This window comes from Callorhinus ursinus, unplaced genomic scaffold (assembly GCF_003265705.2).
Source record: "Callorhinus ursinus isolate GAN/ISIS: 27379988/994484 unplaced genomic scaffold, GSC_fseal_2.0 scaffold49, whole genome shotgun sequence".
Lineage (NCBI taxonomy): Eukaryota > Metazoa > Chordata > Mammalia > Carnivora > Otariidae > Callorhinus > Callorhinus ursinus.
In genome coordinates, this window is record NW_027397111.1 from 1,196,627 (window position 1) to 1,222,834 (window position 26,208).

Sequence of the window (26,208 nt, forward strand, 5' to 3'; positions counted from 1 at the left end):
TCCCCATTGGCCGGGTGCAGAAGCAGAAGGAGCCACAGCTATGGTTCTGGCACCTGCAGGGTTATGGGACTCCCAGCCCGCCACACATAGCCTTGGCATGCTATGCCCTGAGCTGGTCCCTGAAGGGTGTAGGCCCTGGACTTTGCTGAAGGGGGCCATAGCAACCCTTGGCACTGTGCCTAGGGACACTGTTCCCTTAATTCATTATGGCCTGGAGGTGTATATCAATGACAGTAGCATTTGGGGCAGGACAGTTCTTTGTTGCCGAGGATTCTCTTTGCATTGCAGGGTACTGATCATTCTTTTCCCTACGTGCTAAGTGCTAGTGGTGTCCTCAGTCGGTGTGATGCCCATTTCCAGATGTCAGGGACCACCGCTGATCAGAATGGGTGTTAGTGGAGAAAGCACAGGCGGTGGCACCAGCCAGCCAGGGTGACGTGATTTCTCTAAGCCATAGGACCCAGACATGGGAAGCACATGGTCAGTGATATTCCTACCATGTGACCTTGGACAAGTTCCTTGACCTCTCTGAGCCTTAGACTGTGCATCTCTACAATGGTCAGGAAATGCTTCCATGGTCAGGCCAGTGGAACAAAATCTATATAAAACACGTAGCACAGTGCCTGCCTGTTACATAGTTAAGTGCTCAATAAATACTTGATGCTGCTGCTTTTCCTTCCTTCATTTATTCATTCAGTCATTCAGTCAGTCGGTCAGGCAGGCATTGTTAAATTTGCAGGCTAGTTGGACTTGTGTTGGCGCTGTGGTCAGTGCGGTAACCAATGCATATACTGAAGGATATAGAGGATAATAAATTCTGCCTGGGGCATTTGGGAAGGCTTCACACAGGCAGGGCATGCAGGTTGGGTCATGCAGGATGCATAGGAGTGCATCAGGAAGAAAGGATGAAGGGCATTCCTTCCCCTTCATCCTTTCTACCTGCCAGGCAGCCCAGGTCTTCTGCATGTGAAGGAAGACTAGGGTGGTCTATAGAGCTCCAGGGATGTTGTTCCCCGCTGGGGACAAAGAGCACCCCTGGGTTGGCCCCTCATCCTCTACTGGGCCTTTCTCTTCTAGGCCCTGGGGAGGAAGAAGAATGGGTTGTTGGCTAGGTCCTCATGGTCTCCTCTCAGGAGTGGGAGGTGGTTCAGGAGGGGCTGGTGGCCTGTCCACCCCATCACAAATAATTTGCACTTCTCTTTCCTCATTAAGGGCTCTCGGGGTCCACATCAAGGCTCCAGCAGTCATCCACCATTGCTCCCTACGTCACGCTCCGGAGGGGTCTAAATGCCGAAAGCAGCAAGGTGACCTTCCCTGTGAGTGGCCTTGAGAGGGAAGGGTTCTGAGGTGGATGGTGACTGGCAATCCTGTGAGCCCCAGGGATGGCCTCTGAGGTGACCTCAGCCCCTCCTGAGCTCAGGGTCCCTGTCACCGTGTGCTCAGTGATACCTTTCCCACTGCCCACCTAGAAGGACATCATCTGGCTCTCTCCATTTCTTGAGGACCACCCCTCACCTTTCTCTCCTGCCTTTCAGGCTCACAGGAGGAGGGTACTCAGAAAGTCTGTACCCTGAGTTCTGGCCCCATCACATGCTACATGTGTGTCCAGCTGGACAGACCTGGGCCTCAGTGTCTGCATCTGCAGAATGGGGTCCTCTCCAGAGAGCCTGAGTGTGCTTAGAGGAGCTAGAGCGTGCGTGCGTGTGTGCGTGCATGTGCGTGTGAGAGAGAGAGAGGTTGGGAATGATGGCTGCCCTTTGGGTCCCAGCCCGGCTGTGCTGCCTCTCACCCTCCTGCTCCGCAGAGACCCAAGAGTGCCTTGGAGCGCCTGTACTCAGGGGACCACCAGCGGGGCAAGATGAGTGTGGAGGAGCAATTGGAGCGCATGAAGCGGCACCAGAAGGCGCTGGTCCGGGAGCGCAAGAGGACGCTGAGCCAAGGAGAGAGGACGGGTCTGCCCTCGTCCCGCTACCTCAGCCAACCTCTCCCCGGAGATCTCGGCTCAGTATGTTAGGAGGGTCCAGGCAGGTGGGGCTGGGACGGGGAGCAGAGCTTCCCCGAGTTCCCCAAACACAAGAACGTCACACCCCAGAGAGAGTAGGCTTTCCACCGAGATGGTTCAGAGAACACCCCACGGGCTGTGTGTCCACAACCCGGGCCACCTGTGTGACCTGGTCAGAGGGTGATCCGGAATCAGAGAAAGAGTGAGGATGTCACGGCAGGAGCCTAGCAGCCGGAGAAAATGTCCCAAGTTTGTTCCCCAGGCTGAACTTGAGAGAGGACTTTGTAGCATTTGGAGTCTCAGCTGGATCCAGGACTTGGGAGTACAGAGTTGAGGAATGGAGGAGGAAGGTGGTGATATGATTTGGTGAGGAGGAGTGCAAGCCAGCCAGCCTCCCAGACCTCTGAGCGATGCCCTGCGGAGCAGCTGAGCACAGGGTCGGGCTCCACAGCCCTGAGGGCTGGCATTCTCCCCCAGCTCGTGGTGCTGGCAGGCCTCACGGTGCCCCTGGAGAGCGGGGGGACCTGTGCTGCCCCCTGGTGTGCTTGCAGGCACTGCACCCTGCCCACAGTCCCCTTCTGTCCCTTTGGGAAACATTCCATTTAACTTTTGACTTTTCCCTGTTGTTTGAAATCACATGTTTCCCTAGCCCTCTAACCAGACTGCTCTTTCCCTAATTCATCGCACAAGCTCTTTTGCTTTTAGTGTTACCGCTCATTGCCTCTCTAATCCTGCCTGATTGTGTTGACGGAAGCTTCTAATTTGCATTGAACATTCCCTAATGGGCCTGTGCTCTTTGTTAGGAGGCTTTTGTAATAGCAGCTCTTGTCTCCATAGCCTAGCTAGCACTCCCATGTGTGACTCACCTTTCTGCTGTCCCCATGATGCAGGGCTACTGACTCATAATTCACTTAACCCAAAAGCCGCCCCACAAGGCTGAGCCAACCTGTTGCCTGAGGGCCGTGATCACGGGCAGAGGTCTAGGCATTATGAGTTGATCAAAGTCCATGCCTTACACCCAGACAGTAGACACAGGCTTCAGAGATCGCACGTTTAAATAAATCCCACCAAGTCTAAAGTGGTTCAGTTTTAATTCTTCCAGTCTTATGGAAAACTTTTTGTGTTTCTAGTATATAATAATTTGAACGGATGCCAAAATATATTATGTTCTGTATTCCCACTGTATTCAGAGGGCCTCTCTGCAGCTGTTAGCACAGATACCAAAGGGGTAAGACCCAGGATACTCATATCCTGAAAAGCTGCAAAGCCAGTAACTTTTAAACTTTATAAGCAAATGTTATTTGGGGTAACACTGACCTTTTACAACCTGATGTCTCAAATGTAGCAAGATTATCTAAAAATCATAACTTGAGTATCTTGTAATTTTTCTCTTAAAAAAGACTTGTGTAAGTCTCTGCATCAACGCCAATAAACGTGTTGCTTAATGACAATGGATTGGCGTGGTTCTTCCCCAGGATACATCATAGAGTCCAGTGAACTTTTCCTGTTTGTGGAAACAATCAGGCTGGGTTTCAATGAGGACTTGTCTCTATTTGGGGCACTTGTGAGCATGTAAGAAAATGTGCGTTTTCTTTGCAAATCATTAAAATTAATTTTTCATCCTTAAAACTTCAAATGCCTAATCCTTTCATACCGTAATTGGAAATCATCACCTAAGGGCAATTATATTGGCTTGGAGTCAGTATTGAGAGCTTGTGCATGAATGGGTGAAATGTGCTGATATAGCTGTGGGTTTGGGGCTTTGGGGTCACTTTGAGGGGGCATCAAAGACAATCATGACCACTTGGGGCTCTGTGAGATGTATGGGGTGGGACGGAGGAGGTCTGCTGGGATGAAGAAGCATCTGCTTGGTTTCTGCTCAAGAAAAAAGGCTTTGAGCCTGTTCCCTCCTCTCAACAACCTGCTCAGTGTCAAAGGCCTGTGAGGACATAGACCATAGGTGATTTGAAAGGCCCTCTAGAGTTGCAGGGTTTCGTCTGGATCTTAAAATGGCCAGTTTAGTTTTTCCCTCTGTGAAGAGATGCTTGTTACATAGCTGATACTAAGGAAGAGCCTGGGAAATGTTGCATTTGATTTAGCATTTCAATTTTACATAGTTTTATTTTTTTTCTAACTTAAAATATCTGCCCCCAAATAGATGCCTGGGTAAGCAGCAGTTTAGCTGCCTCCCTAGGCCCAAGCTAGACCTTCCCTACCCTGATGTGGGTACAATATCCCTCACCCCTAAATGTATCCTCTTGGGAGTACCTATTAGAGAAGGTCTTGGCTATTGGTACGTGCTTACCAGGGCCTCAAAGGGCTTGTTTTTTCCATCATTTCTGAGCTGAGTTATATGGCTCCTGAACCAGAAAGCCTTCTACAAGCTATGGGGCAGCTTCTCTGGAGCTCTGTCGCAAGGCTCTGTTTTGGGGTCACCCTCTTAGACCTAGAAACTTCCTGTATCTCTGGAGACCATTGTGAGTCTGAAGTCATGGGTCTCAGAACTGGGCCCTAGAGGTGTATGTGCGAATCCTCTGGGGTACAGATGGGAGAGGAAGCAGCAGCCTGGCATCAGGCCGTATAAATGGGGCAGAGGTCTCCTCCTCTATTACGTGGAGCTACAGCACCCTGCAGGGACCATCTGTGTCCCACAGCTACAGCCTTGTTTCAGAGGTGAGGCTGAGGGGCTCACGGTCACACAGCTTTTTCCCAACGGGTCACAGGCCCCCTTCCCACGGACCCCGGTGCCCGCAGGCCCCATCCGAAAGGGGGCACGCCTGGCTCTTGCAGCAGTCACACCGTGACTACACTTACCCTTCTTGTTCTGTCGCCAGTGGAAGCGCGAGCAGGACTTTGACCTGCAGTTGCTGGAACGGGCCATGCAAGGGGAGAGAAAGGACAAGGAAAACCAGGGCTGGTTGAAGGTGCCGGCCGTGCCTGTCACTGAGCTGGACCTGGAGCCTCAGCACTATGACTTGGACATCGGCAGAGAGGTGAGGGTGGGGTCTTCCCTCGTGTCCCCTCAGGAGAGACAGCCTTTGGCTTGTGGCCTCACCAACCCTCCCAGTGGCCCTGGGGGGGGGGGTTGTCCTGAATGGGGACAGAGCTCAGCTTCAGGGAGGCCAGGAGAAGGGATGAATAGCGGCTTGAGGTTAGGAAAAGGAGCCAAGGCATTTTTTTTTTTAAGACTATTTATTTATTTATGTTTGAGAGAGAGAGGACGAGCAGAGAGCGAAGCAGACTCCCCGCCGAGCAGGGGACAGGATGCGGGGCTCGATCCCAGGACCCTGGGATCATGAGCGGGGCCCAAAGGCAGTTCCGTAACAGACCGAGCCACCCAGGCGCCCCAGAGCCAAGGCATTTTGATGCAGATTCACATCTGTGATCTCTCTATCTCCATAATTGAGGGCAAGTCATTTAACTTCTCTGAGCCTCGGTTTCCTGGACAGTAAAGTGGGTTGTGGTGAGGAGGAAGTGACTCAGCACATTGCCTGGAGGATTAGCAGTGGTCAGAAAACCACGAGCACAGGGCCTGGCATGGAGTAGGCATGTGACATGTAGTAGGCATGTGATGAGATAGCTGTTATTGGGAAACGCTCCCCGGAAAACTAGGAGTTGGCCTTGCAACTGGCCAGTGAGGCCAACTTGGGCAATTAGGCTTGGGGGTGGGGGGCGGTTTGTGGAAGTGAGCAGCGTTGAAAAATCACAGGTGAAATTTCCTGCCCTGGAGGAGCCGTAGTTCTGGTCTGAGTTCTTTTAGTGCCCTCTGGTGGCACAAATGCATCATGACTGGCCAGGCCCAGAAAAACAAGTAACCCCTCGGTCTTCTATCATTCAGGAATGTGTCTTACCCAAGGGAAGAGCAAGGAATTAAGAGAGTGACAGATTCAGGGTCTTCAAGACATGGGGAGGTCTCCTGTGGCCTATATTGTGCCGTTTGTAAGCTCTATAGAACAGTGTCTATGGCTGTTTGGTTCTCTGTGCACTTAGTGCCTAGCACAGGGCCTGGCACATAGTAGGTGCTCTGTAAATATTTCCCAAGTGACAACTCTGTTGAATGAAGTACACAGGGGTCCACAGATACCCTACAAATATTTGTATGAGGATTTGGCATGCCCTGAAACTATACAAGAGGAAATGTTCTCACTACTTGAAGGATAGATTTAGCAGGGTGGGGGAAAATTAATACCTGTGGAGTTGCTGAGTTCTGGGGTCAGCTTGGGCTCCACAGGTTAAGGAAGCTGGTCCCCCACCCTCAGACCTTTCGCCTTTGGCACCTCTGCAACAACCAAAGGTCTTTGCTTTCTCAGATTCACACAAGAAGCTTCTCCCTGCTGCTTTGGCAATGGAAGTATGCTTCGTGGTGTCCTAATTGACCTGCCAGCCAGGGGAAAAAGTCCTTTCTTATCTCTAACCTAAATCCCTCCTGCTACAATGTAATCTACTTCCTTCCTCTGGATCTGCCCTCATTGGAAATAACAGAAAAGAGCTGATTTCTTGCCATCTTTCCCCAGAATGAAAGGTCTGCATGGGTTTAAATTCAAGTCCAGATCTACCCTGGGATTGGATTTAGCTTGTTTTTAGAAGCTTCAACCAACCTCATTTAATGTGCTTTTGTAGTTCAAGGAGGAAGAAATTCTCTGGGGTATGCAAAAGTTGCCTTTAGCATTCTGAGTTTAAGCAGGGTGTCAGCAGGCTGAGGTTGGGGCTGGGCTCACATCAGAGACTGGTTGGGGGGAGCTGGGGACATTGTCCTCTTGCCATCAGTGGATACTGCATGGCTGCTTGCTGTAGAGCAGAGGAGCTTCTGTAGGGACAGAAAGCAGTCTCATTTCCTTTCATCCACCCACCTAACCACCCACCCAAGGAGTATTTGCTAAAGGGCTACTGAGTGTCAGGTCCCTACACTAGACAGCAGAGAGACAAACAGAAAACAGGACGGGATACCAGGGGTAGAGTGGGGAGGGGCAGGGAAGACTTCTGGAAGTGAGGTCCAAAGGGTCACAAGCAGTGGAGTGAACGGAAGAACATCCCATGCAGAGGAAAGAGCAGGGGCAGAGACCACACGGTGGGTCAATGTGACTGTGTAGGTTGGCAGGGCTCAGCTCATATTGAAGGCGGCATTAAGGATAATCATTTTATCCTGAGGGCTTCCAATCTCGCTGTCTTGCCTTTCCACTTCCCTTCCCTTGGCCTGAAGGAGGTTATCTGGTGTGGTGGAAAGAACACAGTTGAGATCCCGACTCCACAGTGGACTGCACTGATCTTAGCAAGTTACTTAACTCTGTGGGCTCCGTGTGCTTCCTTGTGCTGGGGGACAGGGCGAGGAGCAAATCCTAAACCCAATATCTGAGCCCACCTGCCACCGCCGCCCGGTCCTTTTCTCAGCTGGCCAAACCAGAGAAGGTCTCCATCCCTGAGCGTTACGTGGAGCTGGACCCTGAGGAGCCGCCCAGCCTTGAGGAGCTGCAGGCGCGGTATCGCAAAGCCGAGAAGATCCGCAACATCCTTGCTCGTTCCAGGTCAGCTCTTACGATGCTTGAGTCTTGACAGCCTGCTAGGCCAACCCCGGGGGTGTCTCTACTACCTGGGCCCTGGCCCAGGCTGACTAGGGTGCATGTTTTGCCAGGTCCCTGACTCAGGTAAGCTCTGTTTACTGCAAAGGGCAGGCTGGCTCTCAGAATGGCACCATTGGATCTGTGAGGAGGTTTGCTAGGTCATCTGCAAGTCCTGAAATACACATAGAGGGCCACTGTGGTCCTTTGCCCCCAGATCTGTGTCTTGTGATGCTGGCAAATGTAGGGAGCCGGGCCAAGTATGACAGTGAGGTGGACACAGCTGGAGATCAACCCCAAGGCTGGTCCTCTGGGGTTAGAGCCTATGTTCCCTCACACAGATCCCTAGACCAGAGCCAGGGGCTCAGCCTTGTCCTGAGGTGCCAAAGGCCTTGCCCACTTCCCTGGAAGCCAGGACGGGAGGCTTTCCTATCTCCTCAGCCCCTCCTGGAGCTTCAGAAGCATAAAGCTGGTATTGGAGGGCCTCTCTTTCAGAGTTAGGTTAGCCCTTTCATTTCAGATTTAATAGGAACGCAGAGCTAGAACTCTCTTCTTAAGGCCGTGATCCCCCAGAGGAGAAACAAAGCTGTGGCTGGGTGTTTGGGAGAAGCACATACACCTTTGTCTAGAGAGAAAGGGCACTATGTTTATCTGATGCTCCCTAAAAGGATGAGAGCCTCTAGGCTAGGGAGACCCTCCTCTCCTGGGGCAGACGCCAGGGTGGGGAGGGCCCATAAGCCTGCTTTCTGGCCCTCCTGCAGCATGTGCAACCTACAGCCGCCATCAGGCCAGGACCGGAACAGCGTGGCTGACCTGGACTCGCAGCTGCTGGAGCAGGCGCGTATCATCAACATCTCCCACGCGCTGGCCTCCGAGGCCTCCCAGCGCAGCAAGCAGGTGGCAGGTGAGGCCAAGGAGGCCAGCCTCCAAGTCTGGCTCCCACTTGCTGCTTGGGCTCAGAGCCCAACATGGCCTGTCAGGGAGTCTGCAGAAAACCAGCTGTCAGGCTTGGTAGTTGAGGGGCAGTGGCATGTTCTCCTGTCCCATGAACAGCCCAGGGCTTGGGAGGTGAGGTGGGGCGGGGCAGGTGGTGGGAGAACTGAGGCTCAGGAGTGTCAGAGGCAAGAGGTCCAGGAGAGGGTGTCTCTAGCTCCTTCTTAAATCTGGGAGTGGTGCTGCTGTTCAGCTTTCTCTGAGAATGTGGGTTAAGAACAGGTTTTTCTGGGTTCTCAGGGGCCAAGGCGAAGGTTTCTGGCTTCACGAGAAAGGGGGCAGGAAAGCATTGGTGTTTGGATTTCTTGCTGGGGCAAGGCAAAGGGGGCCCTTCCAGCCCCCCCTGGAACCCCTGCTTTGGCTCCCAATCAAAGCCACTGTCCCCTTTCTCAGAGTGGCCTGTGCCAGTAAGCAGGACTTGGGAAGTGGGACTTTGCTGGCCAGTGGGGAAAAAAATTACACCGTGGAATGGGAAGGGGTATGTGTGCCTGTGCACACGTATGTGTCTGTGTGTGTACAAGGCTTTTTCTTCAGGAAACAGACGTGTGGCTCCTCCCTCCCACATCTCTGCTCCCTGTGTGTGCCCTCCCAGTTGACCCGGTGCTATTTGTCCCCCAGATGCAGGGGCCACTGTGTGTCTGGGTAGTGCCCATGGCCAGCTGTGTGCTAGGCCTTCCAGGGAGGATGTGATCATAGAGGCTGAAATGCTGTCACGGTCCCCCTGGGCCCCCAATCCTGGCCAGAGGGTCTGGAAGTGATGAAGGGTGGGGCCTGATGGATCCTGAGGGGACTGGCTCTGGAAGTCTGGTCTGGGGAGCAGAGCGTGAACATCACTTCGAGAAGCCACAGGAGTGGCCTCGGACAAGGGGAAAGCTGTTCCCTTTTCCCCCCACGCTGTGATCCTGCATAGAGTCCCTGCAGTCCCTGCTGTCCTCACTCCCTTGAAGACATGCTAAGTGGGCTGAGCGGTGGTTGGTGTGGCTGGGGAGACCAGAGAAGACTCACCCAGACCCCACCTCCCAGTGATCTTGGGGGCTCCCTGTGGCCCATCTTGGTCATTTTGACTCCTTTCCATGTTGAAGGGTCCAGCAGGGATACTCCCCCTGCCCACACCATAAGGTATCTAGCCTGTGCTTGCCCTACCCACATGGACCTCGGCTTCCTTACGGTTGGCAGGCAAGCCTGCCCTGGCGCACACACCCTGCAGGCAATTAGCAGGGCCTCCTGCACCTCCCCACCGAGTGGCCACCTTTGCCACAGCCTTTCCTTACTCTGGCTCCCTCTCTCTAGCTCAGGGGCATATCTGGGAACTGCGGGCCAGTGCCAGCCAGGCCCCCACCGGGCCCCATGGGTGTGCTGCCCAGGCCATTGGTGGGCAGCGTGGCCCGCGCACTGCAGCCCTGCCGAGTGTGGGGCATCTGGTGCTGCAGGGAGCAGATGAGGAGCCTAACACCCCGCTTAATTCCTGTGTGTCCGTCTAGCGCAGCAGCTGGCCCTCCTCCCGCCTAAAGCCCTCCTGTCCTCCAGGACGGTGCCACCTTACCCCCCTTTAAGCAACGGACTCCACTACACCTTTGTCTAACACCTTCCAAGTAAGAGCCCTGACTGGCCTGCCCCTCCCCTAGCACCGAGCATGCCCTCCCCTCCCCTCGGCCGCCGCCAGGAAGATTGCAGCGCCACCTGCTGACGCTTCCTGCTTCCTTCCGCAGGCAAAGTGGCCGCTGGGGAGACCGCCCTGACTGGCAGGCGGGTGGGGGATGGATGGTTTTTAGGAACTCAGCTCTCAGTGGCTTTGCTACAGGAGAGGCTTGGTGATCCAAGTGCCCTGCTTCCCTGAAAGAGAAGCTAGAACGGTCTTCCCTCTCCCCAGCTCTCTTCCCTGCAGGGAGCCCAGTGCCCCAAGGTGCCAGTGCAGGCCAGGCTGCCAGCTTGGGGTGGAAGAGTAGGTCTCAGCTTCTCTGGGCTTTGGCCAGAGAATTGGAAGAGCTGGAAGACCAGAAAAACCCCGGAAACGGGCCCAGTGAGGAGATGGAGGCTCACTCCAGGCCCAAATGGAACTGGGGTCAGAGCAAGGACTAGGACTGCCCTTCCCGGCACTTGAGCACCTCAGGAAGGGGAGAGGGAGGGAAGCTTCAGGGGCAGGCCACCCAAGACACTGTGAAGTTGGCCCTCAGCATTCAGAATGTTCTGGGACCATGCCTTGTGGGGCCTCCCCATGAGAGCATTTAGTGGTGAGAGGCAGGGAGGGATTAGGAGCCAGGAGGCCCAGCATCTGGTCCAGTCTTGTGGTGAGTTCTTGGCCTGAGCCCGCTTGCCTCACCCGGACAGGGGAGGGTCAGACCAGAAGTCTCAGCAGTCCTCTCGCTGACATTCCATCTTGCCATCAGTTTGTAGGGTTGCCCTTTCTTTCCTCTGTATGTACTTAACGGTTGGCATAGCTGAGTACCTGCTATGTGCCAGGCATCGTGCTAAGCCTCTCCTTCGATCCACACAACCACCCTATGAAGATACTCACCCCCATTTTATAGATGAGGAAATGAAGCTCAGAGACCTTGAGGGACTTGCCCAAGGAGTTGAAGCTGCAAGTGTCAGAGCCAGGGTTTGAACCCTTACGGTGCGAGTTCAGAGCCTTTGTTCCCTGTCACCACGGTGGACTCATCTGGGCCACCCCCAGGAGCTCTAGGTGTCTGGAGAAGGGAGGGACAGAGAGTGTGTGCATTGGGGGTGGGGTTCGTGATTTTCAGCAGGTGTTCCCCAGCCTGGTGCCCTGCCAGCCTGAGGGTGGAAGGAAGAGGTTGGTCTGCTTGGGCCAGGCTCTCAGAAAGTGTGCATTAGAGACCCCGTGACTGAAGAACCACAGGGAAATGCTCCAGCCACGTCCTTTGTAAAGGCCACAGGGACCTGTTGGGGCCACAGTAGGGTGTGTGGATTTCTCCTGCTGTGGTGACACCATGCCAGGCCACGGAGAGGCAGGGGAGAGGCCCTGTTCTTCCTGGCTTTTGACACCCCCATAGTTGTGAGACAGGCCTTTAATGCTTTTTTCAGAGTGCATCCACATTCCCGTTTGCCCTCCTGTTAGGGTAAATCCTCACTAGGAGGTGGGTATGACCATTCTGTTTTTAGGTTAAAAAAATGAGACTCATGGAGGCTGAGAGTGAGCGTTACTCAGAGTGACTCAGTGAATGAAGGGCAGGGCCAGAACTGACCCCAGAGTCCTCTTTGCTCAGGCCTTTTGCCCTATCAGAGCAGAGACCCAGTCTAGGGGCCAGCATGTGTCTGGCAAAACTTTCTGGAAGTAGTAGGAGTGAAGAAAGGGTGGGGCCCAGGGCCCATGAGTCCTAGAAGCTGAGGGTCCCCCAGCAGCGGCCGCATTGCCCCAGCCCCCTGCTCAGCTGCTCTCTGTCTTGTCAGCCTGCCATTCCCTGTTGTGTGCGTACACAGACATGCCCACTGCCTGCTCCCCAGATGTGGGCTGGGATCCTGCCAGCCCCTCACTGTGTCCTGTGCTTTTTGCCAGCCCAGGCAGTGACTGACCCGTGACCCAACGTGCAAAGGAGAAGTTGGAGCCAGGGACCCAGTGGAACCAGTTTCTTCCGAGAAGATTGATCTTCCTTCCCCCAAGGAAACCCCTTCCAGCTCAGCAGGGGTTCTGGCTGGAGGAAGGAGCAGCCCACCAACTGGGAGGAGTTCACCATAGGGCTAGGTCCTAACAACCACCCCCACCCCCCGATTTGTTTTAGTTCAGACTCCTTTTTACATATGACAAAGGCACTTTTGATACACACTGTAAAATACTGACGCTGTATTTTAGAATCAGAATGTATTTTATAATGTTCACCTCAAGGGCTGAGTGGCTGGAAAGGTGAGGATGCAGGATTTGGGAGCTGCACATACAGATTCAGGTACCGTGTGGGTGGTAGGTGTGGGTTTGGGAGAAGGGCGGGGCAGGCAGAGGCCAGTCCAACATCCAGTGAACTCAGGTGAAGGTTGGATTTGATATGTGCTTCCAGTGGAGTCCAGCATTGGGCTCATTGGCGTGCTATCTGGGGTAAGAGGTATCCTTAGCTGCAGAGGTCAGCTGTCTCTGACCTAGCCAGATAACCAGCTCTGGATGGGGAAGCTCCACCAGGCTGCCATTTGGAACCCAAGTCTGTGCCTTGGTCCTTGGGTTTGGTTTAGGGGCGGTAGTGTATTTAAGAGGTTTGGCTCCCAATCTGTTCATGAGGCTCTCTCAGCAAAGGGCTCTTCTTGGGAAAAACAGAACAGTTTGCTTTAATTAAAAAAATACATATATACATTTTGAAACACAGAAAAGGTGAGAGGAAGCACCTTTTGTTGTATCATAAGCAATAAACTTCACACTGGGTGGCGTCTACCTAAAACTCCCTGACTCCACACTAGGCTGTGATAGGGCTTTGCTGCCTGCCCTGGAGAACCTAGGTCAGCTTCCCCAGGACATGGTCTGGTGGCCAGAGGGCAGGCAGTGTGCCCCCAACATCCCTGATGGAAGGCAGTAGGATTTGGACTTGACTTCCTGTCTCCAATGAGGAGGGGGCTGCCAAGCCAGGCACAGTGTTTGTGGCCCTTTAGTTAAGTCATGAGCTCATGATATTCTGCATACAGAAAATGATGTTTTAAGGAAAAAAAAAAAAACAAAAACCAACCTCCATTGGGTGGGGCCACACTTTAAATGAAAATTTGTCTTTGACTATGGTCGGAAAAAAAAAATCTTAACTATATTTAGACATTGCTGTCTATTTTTAACTAACTCCATATGCTGCCAGGATCAACTTCATGACATTTGCCAAAATAAGATATTATTTTTGCCTTTATAAGATTTTGTTGGAAAAATGAAATGAATATTTTGCAAGAAAAAGTTAATTTAAATAAAAGTGTAATGGTTTGCAAAAAAAAAAAGTGATGTACAGATTAAAATATTAACCTGATATGCTTCCTGCTTCTTGCTGGCTCTGTCCTCATAAGTGGCCTGTATTAGTTTTTTTCCATTTCTTTGGAAAATCCCCAGTGTCAGTTCTCGATCTTGCTTGTGTTCACCTATGACAAGTTTCTCCTGCTGATAGTTCTTGACACTTGATTGACTTCGGAGGCCCTGGGGGAAGAAGGCCTGTGCTTTTGGGCCCTTGGTGGGGCTTCAGCATTTGCTCACAGTGGCTGCCCACCCCCACCCCAGTTGAGGGGCATCTGGGCTGTGGACTCCCGCGTGGGGTTGGTTTGGCAGGCAGACTGCAATCCAAGATAGCAAGAGGGATGCCAGGGGACCCTTTCTAGTCCACACGCCGCCGGCTTGTTCTAGTGAGGCGGGTTAGTGACGGACCATTGCAAACTGGATTTGTATTTAATTCATTTTGACTTGTGATGTAGGCTTAAAACAGAAGCCAAGAGGCCAGTTCAGCTTGGGATGTGTGTATTTCCAAGTTTGTTGTTATGGCAGTTTTTCTCTATTGCCAAGAAGAATACCCAAGGTTTAGAGGGACTTCCCAACTGTTTAAACTGGGGAGAATAGATTCCAAGGCATTCTGAGCAAGGAACACTGCTGCTTTTTAGCTACTGATCTCTTTTTGAATTTTAAAATAAAATAACTCCCTGGTTTTAAGCATTATGTGGAGATCTCTCCATAACAGATGAAAGAGGTTGGGCGGGGGAGGGAGGCATGGGAGAGCAGAGTCCTCAATAACTGAGTGCAAAAGTTAAAAAATTAAAAAAAAAAAAAGATACAGGAACCAATACTCCCTACACACAGAGTGGCCATCGGTAGACACAGCCTTTTTTTTCCAGCAAAAACATGTCCGCTTTTTTCTTCTGTTTGTTGGTCTCAGTTTCTGTTTCACACATACAATCCTGTGTAGGAGGGAATGAGGCGGCTCTCTGTTCTCTCCAGCTCAGCCAGGAGAAGGGGTAGCCTCTTCTGTATGAACTGTGACCCAAACTTCAGTCTACAGGGAGCATGACAGGCCCTCAACTCAGACTCCATGAAGAGCATGTGTGGTTTGGAAGAGGCATGCTCCAGCCGCGTGATGTGTAAGCAGGCAACAGGGCCCATTCTCAACCCTCTCAAGAGGATTCGTTACTTGAGGTAAGATGGGGCCACCTGTGAAAGCACGTGCCAACTGGGGACCTTCCAGGGGGGGACCAGTCCGGAAAACCCCATGTGGCCTAGCGATTCCAGCTTTGCTTCTTAACAGGGGCACAGGGCCTGAGCAGAGTTTGATTGATTGATTGATTGATTTTTGTTTTTTTTCTGAGCAGAGTTTTAAACAACGGGATCGTGATTGACAAATGCTGCTCCTGCATCCATTTGCAACATCCCCTCCCGAGTTGTAACTTTAAGTTGAGTTCAGGATGTCTATCTAATTTTAGCAGAAACCGATGGGAACACTTTAGGATCTAGTATGCGGTGAGGGTTAGGGATAATTCCCACTTTAGCTTCCTGAACTGCCCAGGTCCTCAACATGTCCAGGGCATTGTTCAGTGATAAAGCTGAGTTGCACCTGCATTTCTGAGTGCACGTGAGATAGAGGTCCCCAGACTAGTGTAGATGCTGAAAACCTTTTGTTTGCTCCCTATCATCCTCTCTCTGCCTGCCGTCATGGCTGGCTGTGAGAGTAGAAACTTCCCTGAGCCTGTTTGCCTCCCTCTAACCCCTTGGCTGTGGTCTTCCATTACACTGAGTTCTCTAGAATTTTCCTGGCTATTATAAATTACAGCCCAAGGCCAGGGAACCCTCTATCTGCCCAAAGTCAGTTTGGGGATGGCAGGGGTGGGGGTGGATGTGGACCCTGGCTCAGCTAGACAAGAACCCATTTTGGGCTTTGGAATTTTCCTCCACCTGTGGTTACAGTATGTAACCATGGCATGTCCTTTTGTGTTCGCACCAAGGGTAGGAAAGAAGCAGCAAATTATTTGTCTAATCCACAAATCACATTTCTGAGACATGGTAGGCAAATTCTGGGAGCCCCCTGCTTCTGATTCAGCATCAGACGCCGGGATGCTTGAGGGACTTTACCCATGTGGGTTTCGTGCCGTTTTGAAAAGAACAAAGAGACAAGGCTGTGGGGTTGGGAAAAAATGGCAGCCCTTCCCGGGCCGGTAAACATACCATTGCTTTGCCGCCTCCACTCCAAAGGCTATCGCTTTTATTGCTCTCCGAGCAAAGAAACCTTTCTTCAGAGCGGGGTACAAAGGCAGAGTACAAAATGTGTGCACATCACAGTCCCTGCAATTCTGTTTGAACAAGCATATTGATTGGGTCTGACCCTGTTACATTTTTTTCCCTATTATTTGAAAAGGTGCATCTAAGTGTAGTGAATTGAACCCATGGAGCTGAACTTTCCATGAAAACTTCTTGAGATATTTCTTTAGTTCAAAGCTTTTGAATTTTAAAGGGCATTTTTAATATGAGTCTGTTGAGTATTCTCTGCCACAGCCCAACAAGGGATGTTAAATGCAGATGAGGCTGGAAGCAGGGCGCACGTGGGGGTGGGCCTGCCGTGAAGGGTGCAGGTCATGGTTGGAGGGTGTGGACGAGCCCCAGAAGGGCTGGGCTTTGGAGCAGCCCCTAAAAAAGGATCCTAAAAAGGACCCCTCTGAACTCACTGGGTCCAGCTTAGGGGTCAGAGCCTCCCCAGCTGAGCTTCTCAAAGGCTTTTACATGGAGAGCCAGAAAAAGCACTTGCTGAGAGTGCCTCCTGATAAATGAAGGTTTTAGCTTCATGAATAAGGGGCTCCTGACTGCTCGGCTGCTAGCTTTCTCCCACACTCTGCTTTAGAACTGAGAGGGAATGAGACACAGTCCCTCAGCTGAGGTCACAGAGTCAGACACGAGGCTCCCATTGTCCTCAGCCCTTTAGTTGACATCACTAATCAGTCGCAGATGCTTTCCCAGAGCCCTGAGCCGCATCTCGATCCTTAACTGACTTGACATCTTGCAGCATTTTGCTAATTGTGTGGGCTGTAGCAGTGGTTCCTCTCTCCATCCTGGCCCTGGGCCCTGGAAGCTTCCACAAAGTCTATTTTCCCCACACATAGCAGGTGTTCTCCTTGCCCCCCCGAAGGCTCAACAGCCCCCTTTGAATCCCTGGCTCACTGTTGGTCCAAATCCCTGTTTGCCTCTGGAGGCCTCTTGGATCTAGAGAACATCTCCTTCCTAAACCTCGAATCCAGGTTCAGAGGCAGACTTGTCCCTGGGAGGAGCTAGAAAATTAGGTCCTATGCCAGGAGAATGTAGACTCTGGGCATCTTAGCAAAACCCATTTAATCTCCTTGCCAAATCCCCAGCCTTAGAAGACTATGGCCCGTGGAGGTCAAAACAGAGTCCGAATCCCATTAATAAGAAGTTCTTTGGGAATCTTCTCTGCCCAGAGTTGCGGGAAGACCAGCCCTCCTCAGATTCCTCCTGCCTAATTCCAGGCGCCGGCGAAGGGGTTTCACACACACACCAACATCTTGCTGTTACTTTCAGGCCTTCTTGCTGTTACCTGTGTTTCCTGGGACCACGTGAGACAGGTGGGCACACATGAGGGCCCAGTGACAGTAACTGCAGCTTTCGTGGCCTCTGACCCCTTCTGCCCACTGTGTGGGGCCTCTGCCCAGGTCCTCCCTGGTCTTTTTCAGGGCGTCCCCAGGCATATCTCACAGGAGCTCACAATAGTCCTGTCAAGTTCTACTTCTGCTTCTACTTACAGCTTCTTGATGCCTCTTGGCCATGAGGCCACTGCCTCTGTGCCTCAGGAGAGATACCTAGCTTGTAGCCCCCTCCCCAGGCTGCAGAGCCCTGAAGTGCCAGACAGGTGATTGTCTCTGTGGATCTTTCCCTGGCCAACCCCCCCGCACCCCTCCAAGGCTGCATCTGTACATGAATGGAAGATCTTTTGCTCTCTAATTTTGTGTCTCATGGGCCCCAAAGCAGAGCTGTGCATGCTCTGGTTCACTCTGGGGAGAAGCCTCTTCAAGCTCCTACTCAGGTCCTCTGTCCATGGGGACTCACATTCTCTCTGTCTCCTCCAACTGGCCCCAGACCATGTCTTATTTCTTGTGATTCTGCTGTCTGGACTGGGTTCAGCTGGGCAGATTTTCTCCATGCAGTGATTGTAGGCGTGGGATGTGCAAGGCAGGGGTTCTTCCCTCACATGTCTGGCACCCCAGCTGGGAGCTGGCTGGGCCTCTCCATCTTTCCACACAGTCTCTCCAGGCCGGTGCTTGGTCTTTCTGACAGCAGGAAGGTCTCGGGGCAGTTGGACTCTGGATCTGAGCTGCCAACTCTGGGATTGGCATAGGGTCACTTTCTCCACATTTTCTAAACAAGGCAAGGCTCAGGGCTAGCCAGATTAAAGGGGAGGGAAATAGACTCAGCCTCCTGAAGGGTAGAGTGTGGCATGCACGGACCAGAAGGGAAGGCATGGACAGTGGCCATCTTTGGAGACTGTCTAGCCCAAGACCCTCTCATCATTCTCCTACAGCCACACTGAAGCATTTAAGAGCCCGTGTGGCTCCCTCGAGCTTTCTTTTCCTCCGCAGTGGCCATCTGGGAGCCACATATTCTGAAAAGTGCAGCCACAAGATGCAAGCTAACTGGTCCTAAGTCTCCACTTGGGAGGGGCTGCCCAGGAGAGGCCCCGAGGTCTGCAGCTAACTTCGAGGGAGTGAGAAATAAGATTTATCCCTCCCCTGGGATTTTAGGCTTTCTTTGATCTGGTCACATAATCTATCCTACCCAGACTGTAGGTATTATTGTTCCCATACTACACAGGAGAAAACTGAGGCACAATGGCTCCATGACTAGTAAGCAACTGGGTAGAAATTTCAGCTTGTATCTGACTCCAGAGAGCTTTTAACCATTATATTGCCTGCTGTTACCTTGGAAAGAGGGGCAGTCCTATGGCCCGGGATTCTGGGTTACTTGAAATAGAATTGCATCTGGTAAGAACGATGAGCTCATGGATAGCCTGCAGAGAGGCCTACGGGAGAGTGCCTAACACAGCACCCACTGAGTAATATGTGCTCAGCACATGAAAGCTACCACCATGGCTGTGATTTGACAGTGAGCGTCTCCTGGGGGCCCCAGGGAGAGGTGTTACTTTGGCATGCTTGACCCAGCCCTCTGTCCCTGGACTTCGGGGCTCAGAAACCAGATTTGTCAGCAGCAAGAGTTGGGCTGTTTCTCAGGGCAACGATCACACTGGGCTCAGAAGACAGATGGAGAAAATTGGGTGAGAACCTAACTGCCAGGCCTCTAGTGTTCACTGACACACACCCCCTTCCCGAGGCCATGTCTTCCTTGGAAGGTTGCCTGGTAGTCTTGGGACCAGGGCAGTCTTGGACAATCCTGGTGTCACTGAGCAGCATCAGCTGAGGTCCTGTCTCCACTGTAGGATGCTCCCATCCCAAGACCTGATGCCCATGTTTCTGGAGCAGGGCTTCCTCTCTCAGGACAGAATAAAATGCACCAGCCCTCAGGTGCTCCCTTCCTCTGTGACTGTGGCTAGCCAGTCTCCTGTGAGTAGGTTGACACCATGGAAAGGAGGCAGTCAGGAGGCATAGGTAACAAGCACAGGCTTTGGAGCCAGGCAGCCTGGAATCTAATCCTGGTTGCTCCATTTGGTCAGCTGTGACCTTGGGCAAGTTACTTAACCTCTTCATGCCTCGGTTTTCTCACCTGTAAAATAAAGGTTTATATTAGCAACTAACCTCAGTAGAGTTGTTGTGAGGATCAAATGTTATTACACAGAAAATGCTAAGCATAGTTTCTGGCCCCATAGGAAGCATTAGAAAAAAAAAATATGTTACTCACCTGCGTTTAAGTTATGATCATTTAATACATATCACACTCTTATTCTTTGTTTACTTATTCATTGCCTGTCTCCCTCACAAGAATATATGCTTCATGATGAGAGCAAGGGTATTGTCTTGTTCAAATTATCCCTAGGGCCCAGAATGATGTTTGCCACAAGAAGGGGCTAAGAAATAATGTGTTGAACACTGAATGAGAGAAAGAAGTCAAGGCTTGTTGGCCAGGGAGCCTCCTTGCTTCTTCAGATGACTTTGCCTATCTCTGCTCTGCTCTGTTAGGTGTTTTATATTCTAGCTCCCGGAGAGCATCGCTGTAAGTTCCCTGAGTAGTAGGTAAGGAGGGAGTGTGGAAATCAAAGCTACCCTTATTAACTCTTGGGCAAGTTCCTGAACCTCCCTAAGTTTCTGTTTCCTCCTCTGAGAGATGGAAATCATAGTACCCCCCTTCCTGGGTGATCCTGAGGACTGGATGAGATCATGCTCGGACCCTGTTGCTGGTGTGGGAGCACTCAGCCCCTGTTCACTCTGCTGCTTTGCCCTCATGTGTGATCCTTATTGTGAACAGCGGAGCTCCAGGTGGTTCTTCCACATTTCTGCCATCTCCTTTCCCTGGTTTGTCAGGATAAACAGGTTCAGGGTCATCTGTTATCCCCAGTCTGCTGCCCTCCACTGTCTGTCTGCCATTTTATTTATTTTTTTTAAAAGATTTATTTATTTGACGGGGGTTGGGTAGGGGCAGAGGGGGAAAGTATCCAAGCAGACTCCCGCTGAGCCGGATGCGGGGCTTGACCTCACGATCCCTGAGAAGTCAAGCTCTCATGGATCCTTCTCAGAGGACCTGAGCAGAAACCAAGAGTTAGGTGCTCAACCAACTAAGCCACCCAGGCGCCCCTGTCTGCCATTTTAGACAGGTGCCGGCAGCAGGTGAAAATTGCCCAGGGCTTTTGAAGTTGGGGTTCACAAGGCCGTGCCCCTGCCAGGCTGCCTCCCTGAACTCTCCAGGGGCGGAGGACTGGCAGATCCTCTGAGGCCTCCCCCTGCAGCCCTGCGGCTGCCCATCTGACATCAGATCAACCTGCGCCTGCCCCTTTGATGTCAATTCCCAAACTGGAGCCTCGTGCCCTGCGCTGAGGACCTGGGCTTTGAAGTTGGCCTATAAACTGAGCTTTCAGGAAGAAAGTTGTCTGTTGTGCCTCAAGAGCAGGGCTGGGCCCTGTAAAGGCACTCGGAGTGCCATGAACACCTGATAAATAATTCTTTCTGGGTCCAAGAAAGATTCATTCCATTTAAAGGGGAGGAAAATTCCCTTGACCTTTTCGTTGACGTTCTGGGGCGGGGGGGGCGGGGGGACGGCGGGGAGGTGGATACAGAGAGGGCTTTTGCAGCTGCTCGCTGAAGTCACGTGGGCGCAGGCCGGTTGTCTCTGAGAGCTGAGCTCCAGTGACTGCTCGAAAAGGGCTCCCTATCCCGGGCTCCCTAACCCTGACTCGTGACCTGAGGGCCCCTCAACCAGTCCTGCTCCCCCTCCCATTCGCTGCCTCCTGCGGCGGACAAGAGAGAAGATGGGCTCTCTCAGGGGAAGAAAGGCCTCAGCTCCGCCCCCCGCCCCCGCTCCGGGCCAAACCCTGCCGCAAAAGGCAAGCCTTCCTTTCCGTCCCGCGCCTCTCGTGGTCAAGAGGTGAGGCAGTGAAGTAAGTCAAGCAGAGAAAGACAATTATCATATGGTTTCACTCATATGTGGAACATAAGCACGGAGGACCATAGGGGCAGGGAGGGAAATCCGAAGGGGGAGAAATCAGAGAGGGAGATGAACCATGAGACACTATGGACCCCGGGAAACAATCTGGGGGTTTCAGAGGGGACGGGGGTAGCCGGGTGATGGGTATTGAGGAGGGCACGTGCTGTGATGAGCACTGGGTGTTAACTAATGCATCATTGAACACTACATCAAAAACTAATGATGTACTATACAGTGGCTAACTGAACATAATTTTTTAAAAAAAGGAAGGCAGACAGGATTTCCTACCTGTGGGCGTCCTGGAAATGGTCCTGGTTCACACCCACTGAGCACTTAAGGCCAGGCCCTCCTCTGGGCCCCCTTTTGTGCACTGCTGGGTAATAGGATGTGGGTTTGTGTGAGGTTTGGGGAAAGCTCTCTTTAGGGCAAGGTCTAACACACAGATGTGTGGTACAGCTCGGTAGAAGATCAGAGCACCAGCACCTGGGCCACGGCTGCCTCAGTCAAGAACTCAGTTCGCCAGGAAGCTGGAAGCCCCTCGCACTCTCCCGCTCCAGAGGCCCTCCCTCCCTCTCCTGTGAAAGATAATTTTTGTGGTAGCGACTTCCTTGCTTTTTCTTCATAGTTTTACTATCTCAGCAGGTATCACCAAATTCTATAGCTTAGTTTTGTCTTTTCTGAAATGTGCACAAATGGACTAATAAAGAATGCATTCCCTTGTGTCTGGCGTTTTTCCACTAAACGCTGTATTTATGATCGTCATCCTTGTAACTCTGTTTCACTTGTTTTGCTGTTGTAGAGTATTCATAGTAGGAATATTCGACGAGTATTTATCCATTCTACTGTCAAAGGACATTTGGGCATTTCCAGTTGGGAGCTATTACAAAAAGACTGCTATAAAATTTTTGTGTGCCTCTCTGGGTGCACGTACATTCATATATCTTTTGGTATATACCTAGTGTAGAGTTGCTAGGTGATAAGCATATCTTCATGGTAGGTAGAAAATGCAAACTGTTTTCCAAAATAGGAGTACTAATTTATAATCCTACCATGAATGCGAGTTGTGCCACATCCTCGCTGTGGTGGCAGCCTCTGGAGTTAAGTGTTGATACTCCAGCCCCCAGTGATCTCTGGTATTTGCATCCTGTGTAAGCCCTTCCCACTAAGGATGAGCTGGACCTAGCAATTCCCTTCTAATAAAAAAGATACGACAGAACATAACGGGATGTCACTTCCAAGATGAGGTTACAAGAAGACTAGCTTCTGTCTTGAGCATCCTCCCTTGCTTTCTCACTTGCTTACTGTGAGGGAAACCATGTCGTGAGCTAACCTATGGAGAGGGCTGCAGGGCAAGGAACTGATGTCAGACCAACAGCCAGCAAGGACATGAGGACCGCAGCAGCCACATAAGTGAGCTGGGAAATGGATCCTTTCCCCAGGCGGATCTGAAGATGATGGCAGCCCCAGCTGCCATCTTGATCACAGCCTTGTGAGAGACTCTTGGCCAGAGGCACCCAGCTAGTCAGATTCCTGACTCATGGAAACTGTGAGATAAATGTTTATTGTGTTAAGCTGTTAAGATTGGAGGTAATTTATACAACAATAGATAATCTACACTACAGAACTTTCTTTTTAACTTTAGCCATTTTGATGTGTATGGAGTAGGTTTATTAGTATCTCTCTATTAATGATATTGAGCATCTTTTCCAAATGTTCATTAACCATTTGGATTTCTTTCTTTCTTTCTTTCTTTTTTTAGTAAAGTACCTGTCAGGACTTTTGTCATTCTATGGGATTGCATATCTTTTTCTTGTTGTTCTGTAGGGTTTCTGAATATAAGCCTATTTGAGCTTGGGTTACTCCTAGAAAGCAGAGCCTAAGGCAAGGGCTTGCAGGAAGATAGTTTACTTGGGAAATGATCCTATGGAACAGAAGTGGGAAGGAAAGAGAAAAAAACAATAGAAGCGTGCCTTTTCAACCTGGTGACTGTAGTGGGAAACAGGCTCAATCTCATTGGGGCCTTCTGAAGAGCCATGTAAAATGCACCTCAAAATTACCTGAGGTATGAAAGAGAAGACCACTTATCTACTAGCTCAGAGACCCCATTGACCAAGGGTTTCACCCATAGGGTGTCCCCCATATCTCCAGATCCCACATGTGTCTCCCATATGAACCCCATATTGGGGCAGCCAAGAAGCCATAGGGCATCAAATGAGAGGTGAGGCTAAATGAGATTCGACAGCAGTAATAGCTGGAGTAAAATGGGGCCCTGGAGGATGTGCAGCGGAGCACGAGAAGTATCTGACACAAAGCCTCGTATTGATTATAACAAATTGCTAATACTCTGTGGCTTGTATTTTTACAGTGTCTTTTAATGAATAGACATTACTAATTTTAAGGTAATCAAGTTTATAAATTTTTCCCTTTGTAGTTTGTGGGGTTTTTTTTTGTTTGTTTTTTGGGGGGTTTTTTTGCATCTTATTTAAAGAGTCTTCCTATACTTAAGTCATAAAAATGTTCTTCCATAGTATTAATTTTTTGCATAGTGTTTTCTAAGAGCTTTATTGTTTTGCCTCTTACACCTAGAATTGATCTTAAGGAAGGTGTGAAGTGGACGTCAGGGTTTGTTTTTCTATGTAGATATCCAGATTGTTGAAGGATCTATCATTTCTCACTGCTGTACTCTGCCACCTTTGTCATAAATTAAGCATTCGTATATGTGAGAATTTATTTCTGGGCTCCTTTTTTTCCTATCCCATTGTCTATTTGTCTATCATTGTATCACACTATTTTAATGACTGGAGCTTCATAGTAAGTGTTGATACCCAGAAAAGCAAGGTATCTCTCTTATTCTCCACAAATATCTTACCTATTTTTGCTCTTTTGCATTTCCTTACAAATTTTAGAATCAACTTGCCAAGTTTCACCCCCCACTGTCAAATGGAATGTTTTTTATTGAGACTGCATCACATGTAGGTTACTTTGGAGAGAATTGTATCATCTCTATAATACTGAGTGTCCTAATCCAGGAACATGATATATTCTTTCATTTACTTAGGCCTTTAAAATTTTGAAAGAATTCTGTTTCTAGCAATGGTGGACAAGGTGACTTTGAATAACTTCCTCTGAGAATAGAAAAGGAGGCTAAAATACAAAAAAACCCCACACAAACCAACAGAAAAAAAACAACATATTTGAAGGCACTGGAGAGTTGTCAAATCTCTGTATGGAGCCACGATTCAGAGGAAAGGTGAAAGTGTGAGGTCAGCATTTGGTACCATTTTCCCCTTGAGGTGCATCACCCATTACAAAAGCAGTCGGCCAAGAACCCAGCGGTGTGCCTTTGTATAGATTTGGGGCTTTATGGCTCTCCCGTCCCCAGTACTCTTCCTCCAAACCCCAGTCTCCTTGACAACCTTGCATGCTGGTCTCTGTTTCTTACACCCAGTGAATCTGCTGCTTCTGCTTACACTCCTTTCCTTGACCGTGGTTGGAAAATGGCCTCAGGGAGAAAGGAGTGTTGAATGTGGAAATCACGGTGTGCTTCCTTTCTCTCAGTGATCAGAAGCCCTGTGTGGGTTGGCCAACACAAATTCTTAATCTTTACTCTTGAAGGATATTTTCACTGTTATAGGATTCTAAGTTGGTGGGTTTTTGGTTTTTTGTGTTTTTTCCCCCCAGTGTTTTGAAGCTTTCATTACATTGTGTTCTGGCTTCTTTTGTTTATGTTGAAAAGTCAACTGTCTTATTTTTGCACCTTTAAAGATAATGTATCTTTTCTTCTCTGTCTGCAGTTACTTTTTTTCTTGTTTTTGGTTCACAGCATTTTTTCTTTTTTGTAAAGATTTTATTTATTTGACAGAGAAAGAGAAAGCACAAGCAGGGGGAATGGGGGAGGGAGAAGCAGGCTCCCCGCTCAGCGGGGAGCCCGATGCAGGACTCAATCCCAGACCCTAGGATCATGACCTGAGCTGAAGGCAGACGCTCAACCATCTGAGCCACCCAGGCGCCCAGTTCGCAGCACTTTTACTAGAATATGTCTAGATGTGAGTTTGTCTTTATCCACTTCGGAATTTAGAGATTTCAAGTCCGTGAGTGGGTATCTTTGGTTAGTTTGGGAAGATTCTTTTATCTCTTTAAAAATGTATTTTCTTCATATTCTATTTTCTCTCTTTAAGGGATGTATAATTGTATGAATGCTAGCTCTTTTTACTCTATTTCCTTGCTAGGAAACAATGCTGCATTATGCAAGAATTACATCTGTGTGAGAAGGATTTGACAAATCAATTAGTCTCTTACTGAAATGCTTTTGCCAAATTCTCCCATTCTCTGAAGCAGTGTCTGTCTGACATTAGCAGTGGCAAAACTCACAAACCATCATGTAATTTGGACATAGTCACCTTTTGTTTCAAGGACAAAGGGCAAAATATGTGGAGGATTTTTCTGGTCACAAGGTTAAATGTTTAAGGTTTTAGGCTATGCTATGCCAGCCCTGAGTGACAGAATCTGAGTGATAAAGGTACCTACTTGCTTTTTGATAAATGTGTGTATTTGTGATATGCAGGGCCCTTTAAGGCATGGGCCCCAAGGTAGGAGCCCATTTTACCTGGGCTTAAGGGTAGCATTTCTCAGGCTCAACACTGACATTTGGGGCCAGATGATTGTTGGGGGGGGTCTGTCCTGTACATTATAGGATGTGTAGCAGCACCCCTAGTCTCTGCCCACTAAATAGCAGTAGCACCTCCCAGTAGCAACAGATAAGATTATCTTCAGGCATTGCCAAATGTTCCTTGGGAGGTGAAAGGTCCTCCTGGTTCAGAACCACTGGTCTAAGTCTAATACTCCAGACAAGAAAGACCCACATGGGAAGTTCCACTTAGAACTTAATGCCAGTAGTCTGCTTTATAAAAGTAAGCACATAACCAGTTTAACTAGAGACCCTGGGTTATATAATGAGTTGTGTTTTCCTTTGGCTTTGAAAGGAAAGGCTTCCTGTGTAGAAGCTCAAAGCTAAATTTCATGTTTATTACATTAACTGTAGGCCTCGGTTTTCAGGACTGATGTTTTATTTCTAATATAAGAATCCTTTTGGAAATGGCTTCACATAATTTGAA

At 50.1% G+C, this 26,208-nt stretch overlaps 1 protein-coding gene across 16 annotated transcripts in view; it reads left to right on the plus strand.

Annotated features, from left to right (window-relative positions):
• Positions 1 to 13,496, plus strand: part of PLEKHA7 (pleckstrin homology domain containing A7) — a 212,477-nt gene extending 198,981 nt beyond the window's left edge. For 8 of the 16 annotated variants that reach the window (XM_073882837.1, XM_073882841.1, XM_073882839.1 and 5 more), the window contains 7 exons: positions 1,213 to 1,316; positions 1,805 to 2,005; positions 4,837 to 4,995; positions 7,391 to 7,524; positions 8,319 to 8,461; positions 10,032 to 10,142; positions 12,068 to 13,496. In XM_073882837.1, coding sequence (XP_073738938.1) covers positions 1,213 to 1,316; positions 1,805 to 2,005; positions 4,837 to 4,995; positions 7,391 to 7,524; positions 8,319 to 8,461; positions 10,032 to 10,132 — 842 coding nt within the window. In that variant the 3' untranslated portion in view covers positions 10,133 to 10,142; positions 12,068 to 13,496. Of the gene's footprint in view, positions 1 to 1,212; positions 1,317 to 1,804; positions 2,006 to 4,836; positions 4,996 to 7,390; positions 7,525 to 8,318; positions 8,462 to 10,031; positions 10,143 to 12,067 lie in introns of those variants that run through there. The other 8 variants (XM_073882840.1, XM_025894370.2, XR_012375347.1 and 5 more) reach the window with 7 other exon arrangements.
• The last annotated feature ends 12,712 nt before the right edge of the window (positions 13,497 to 26,208 follow it).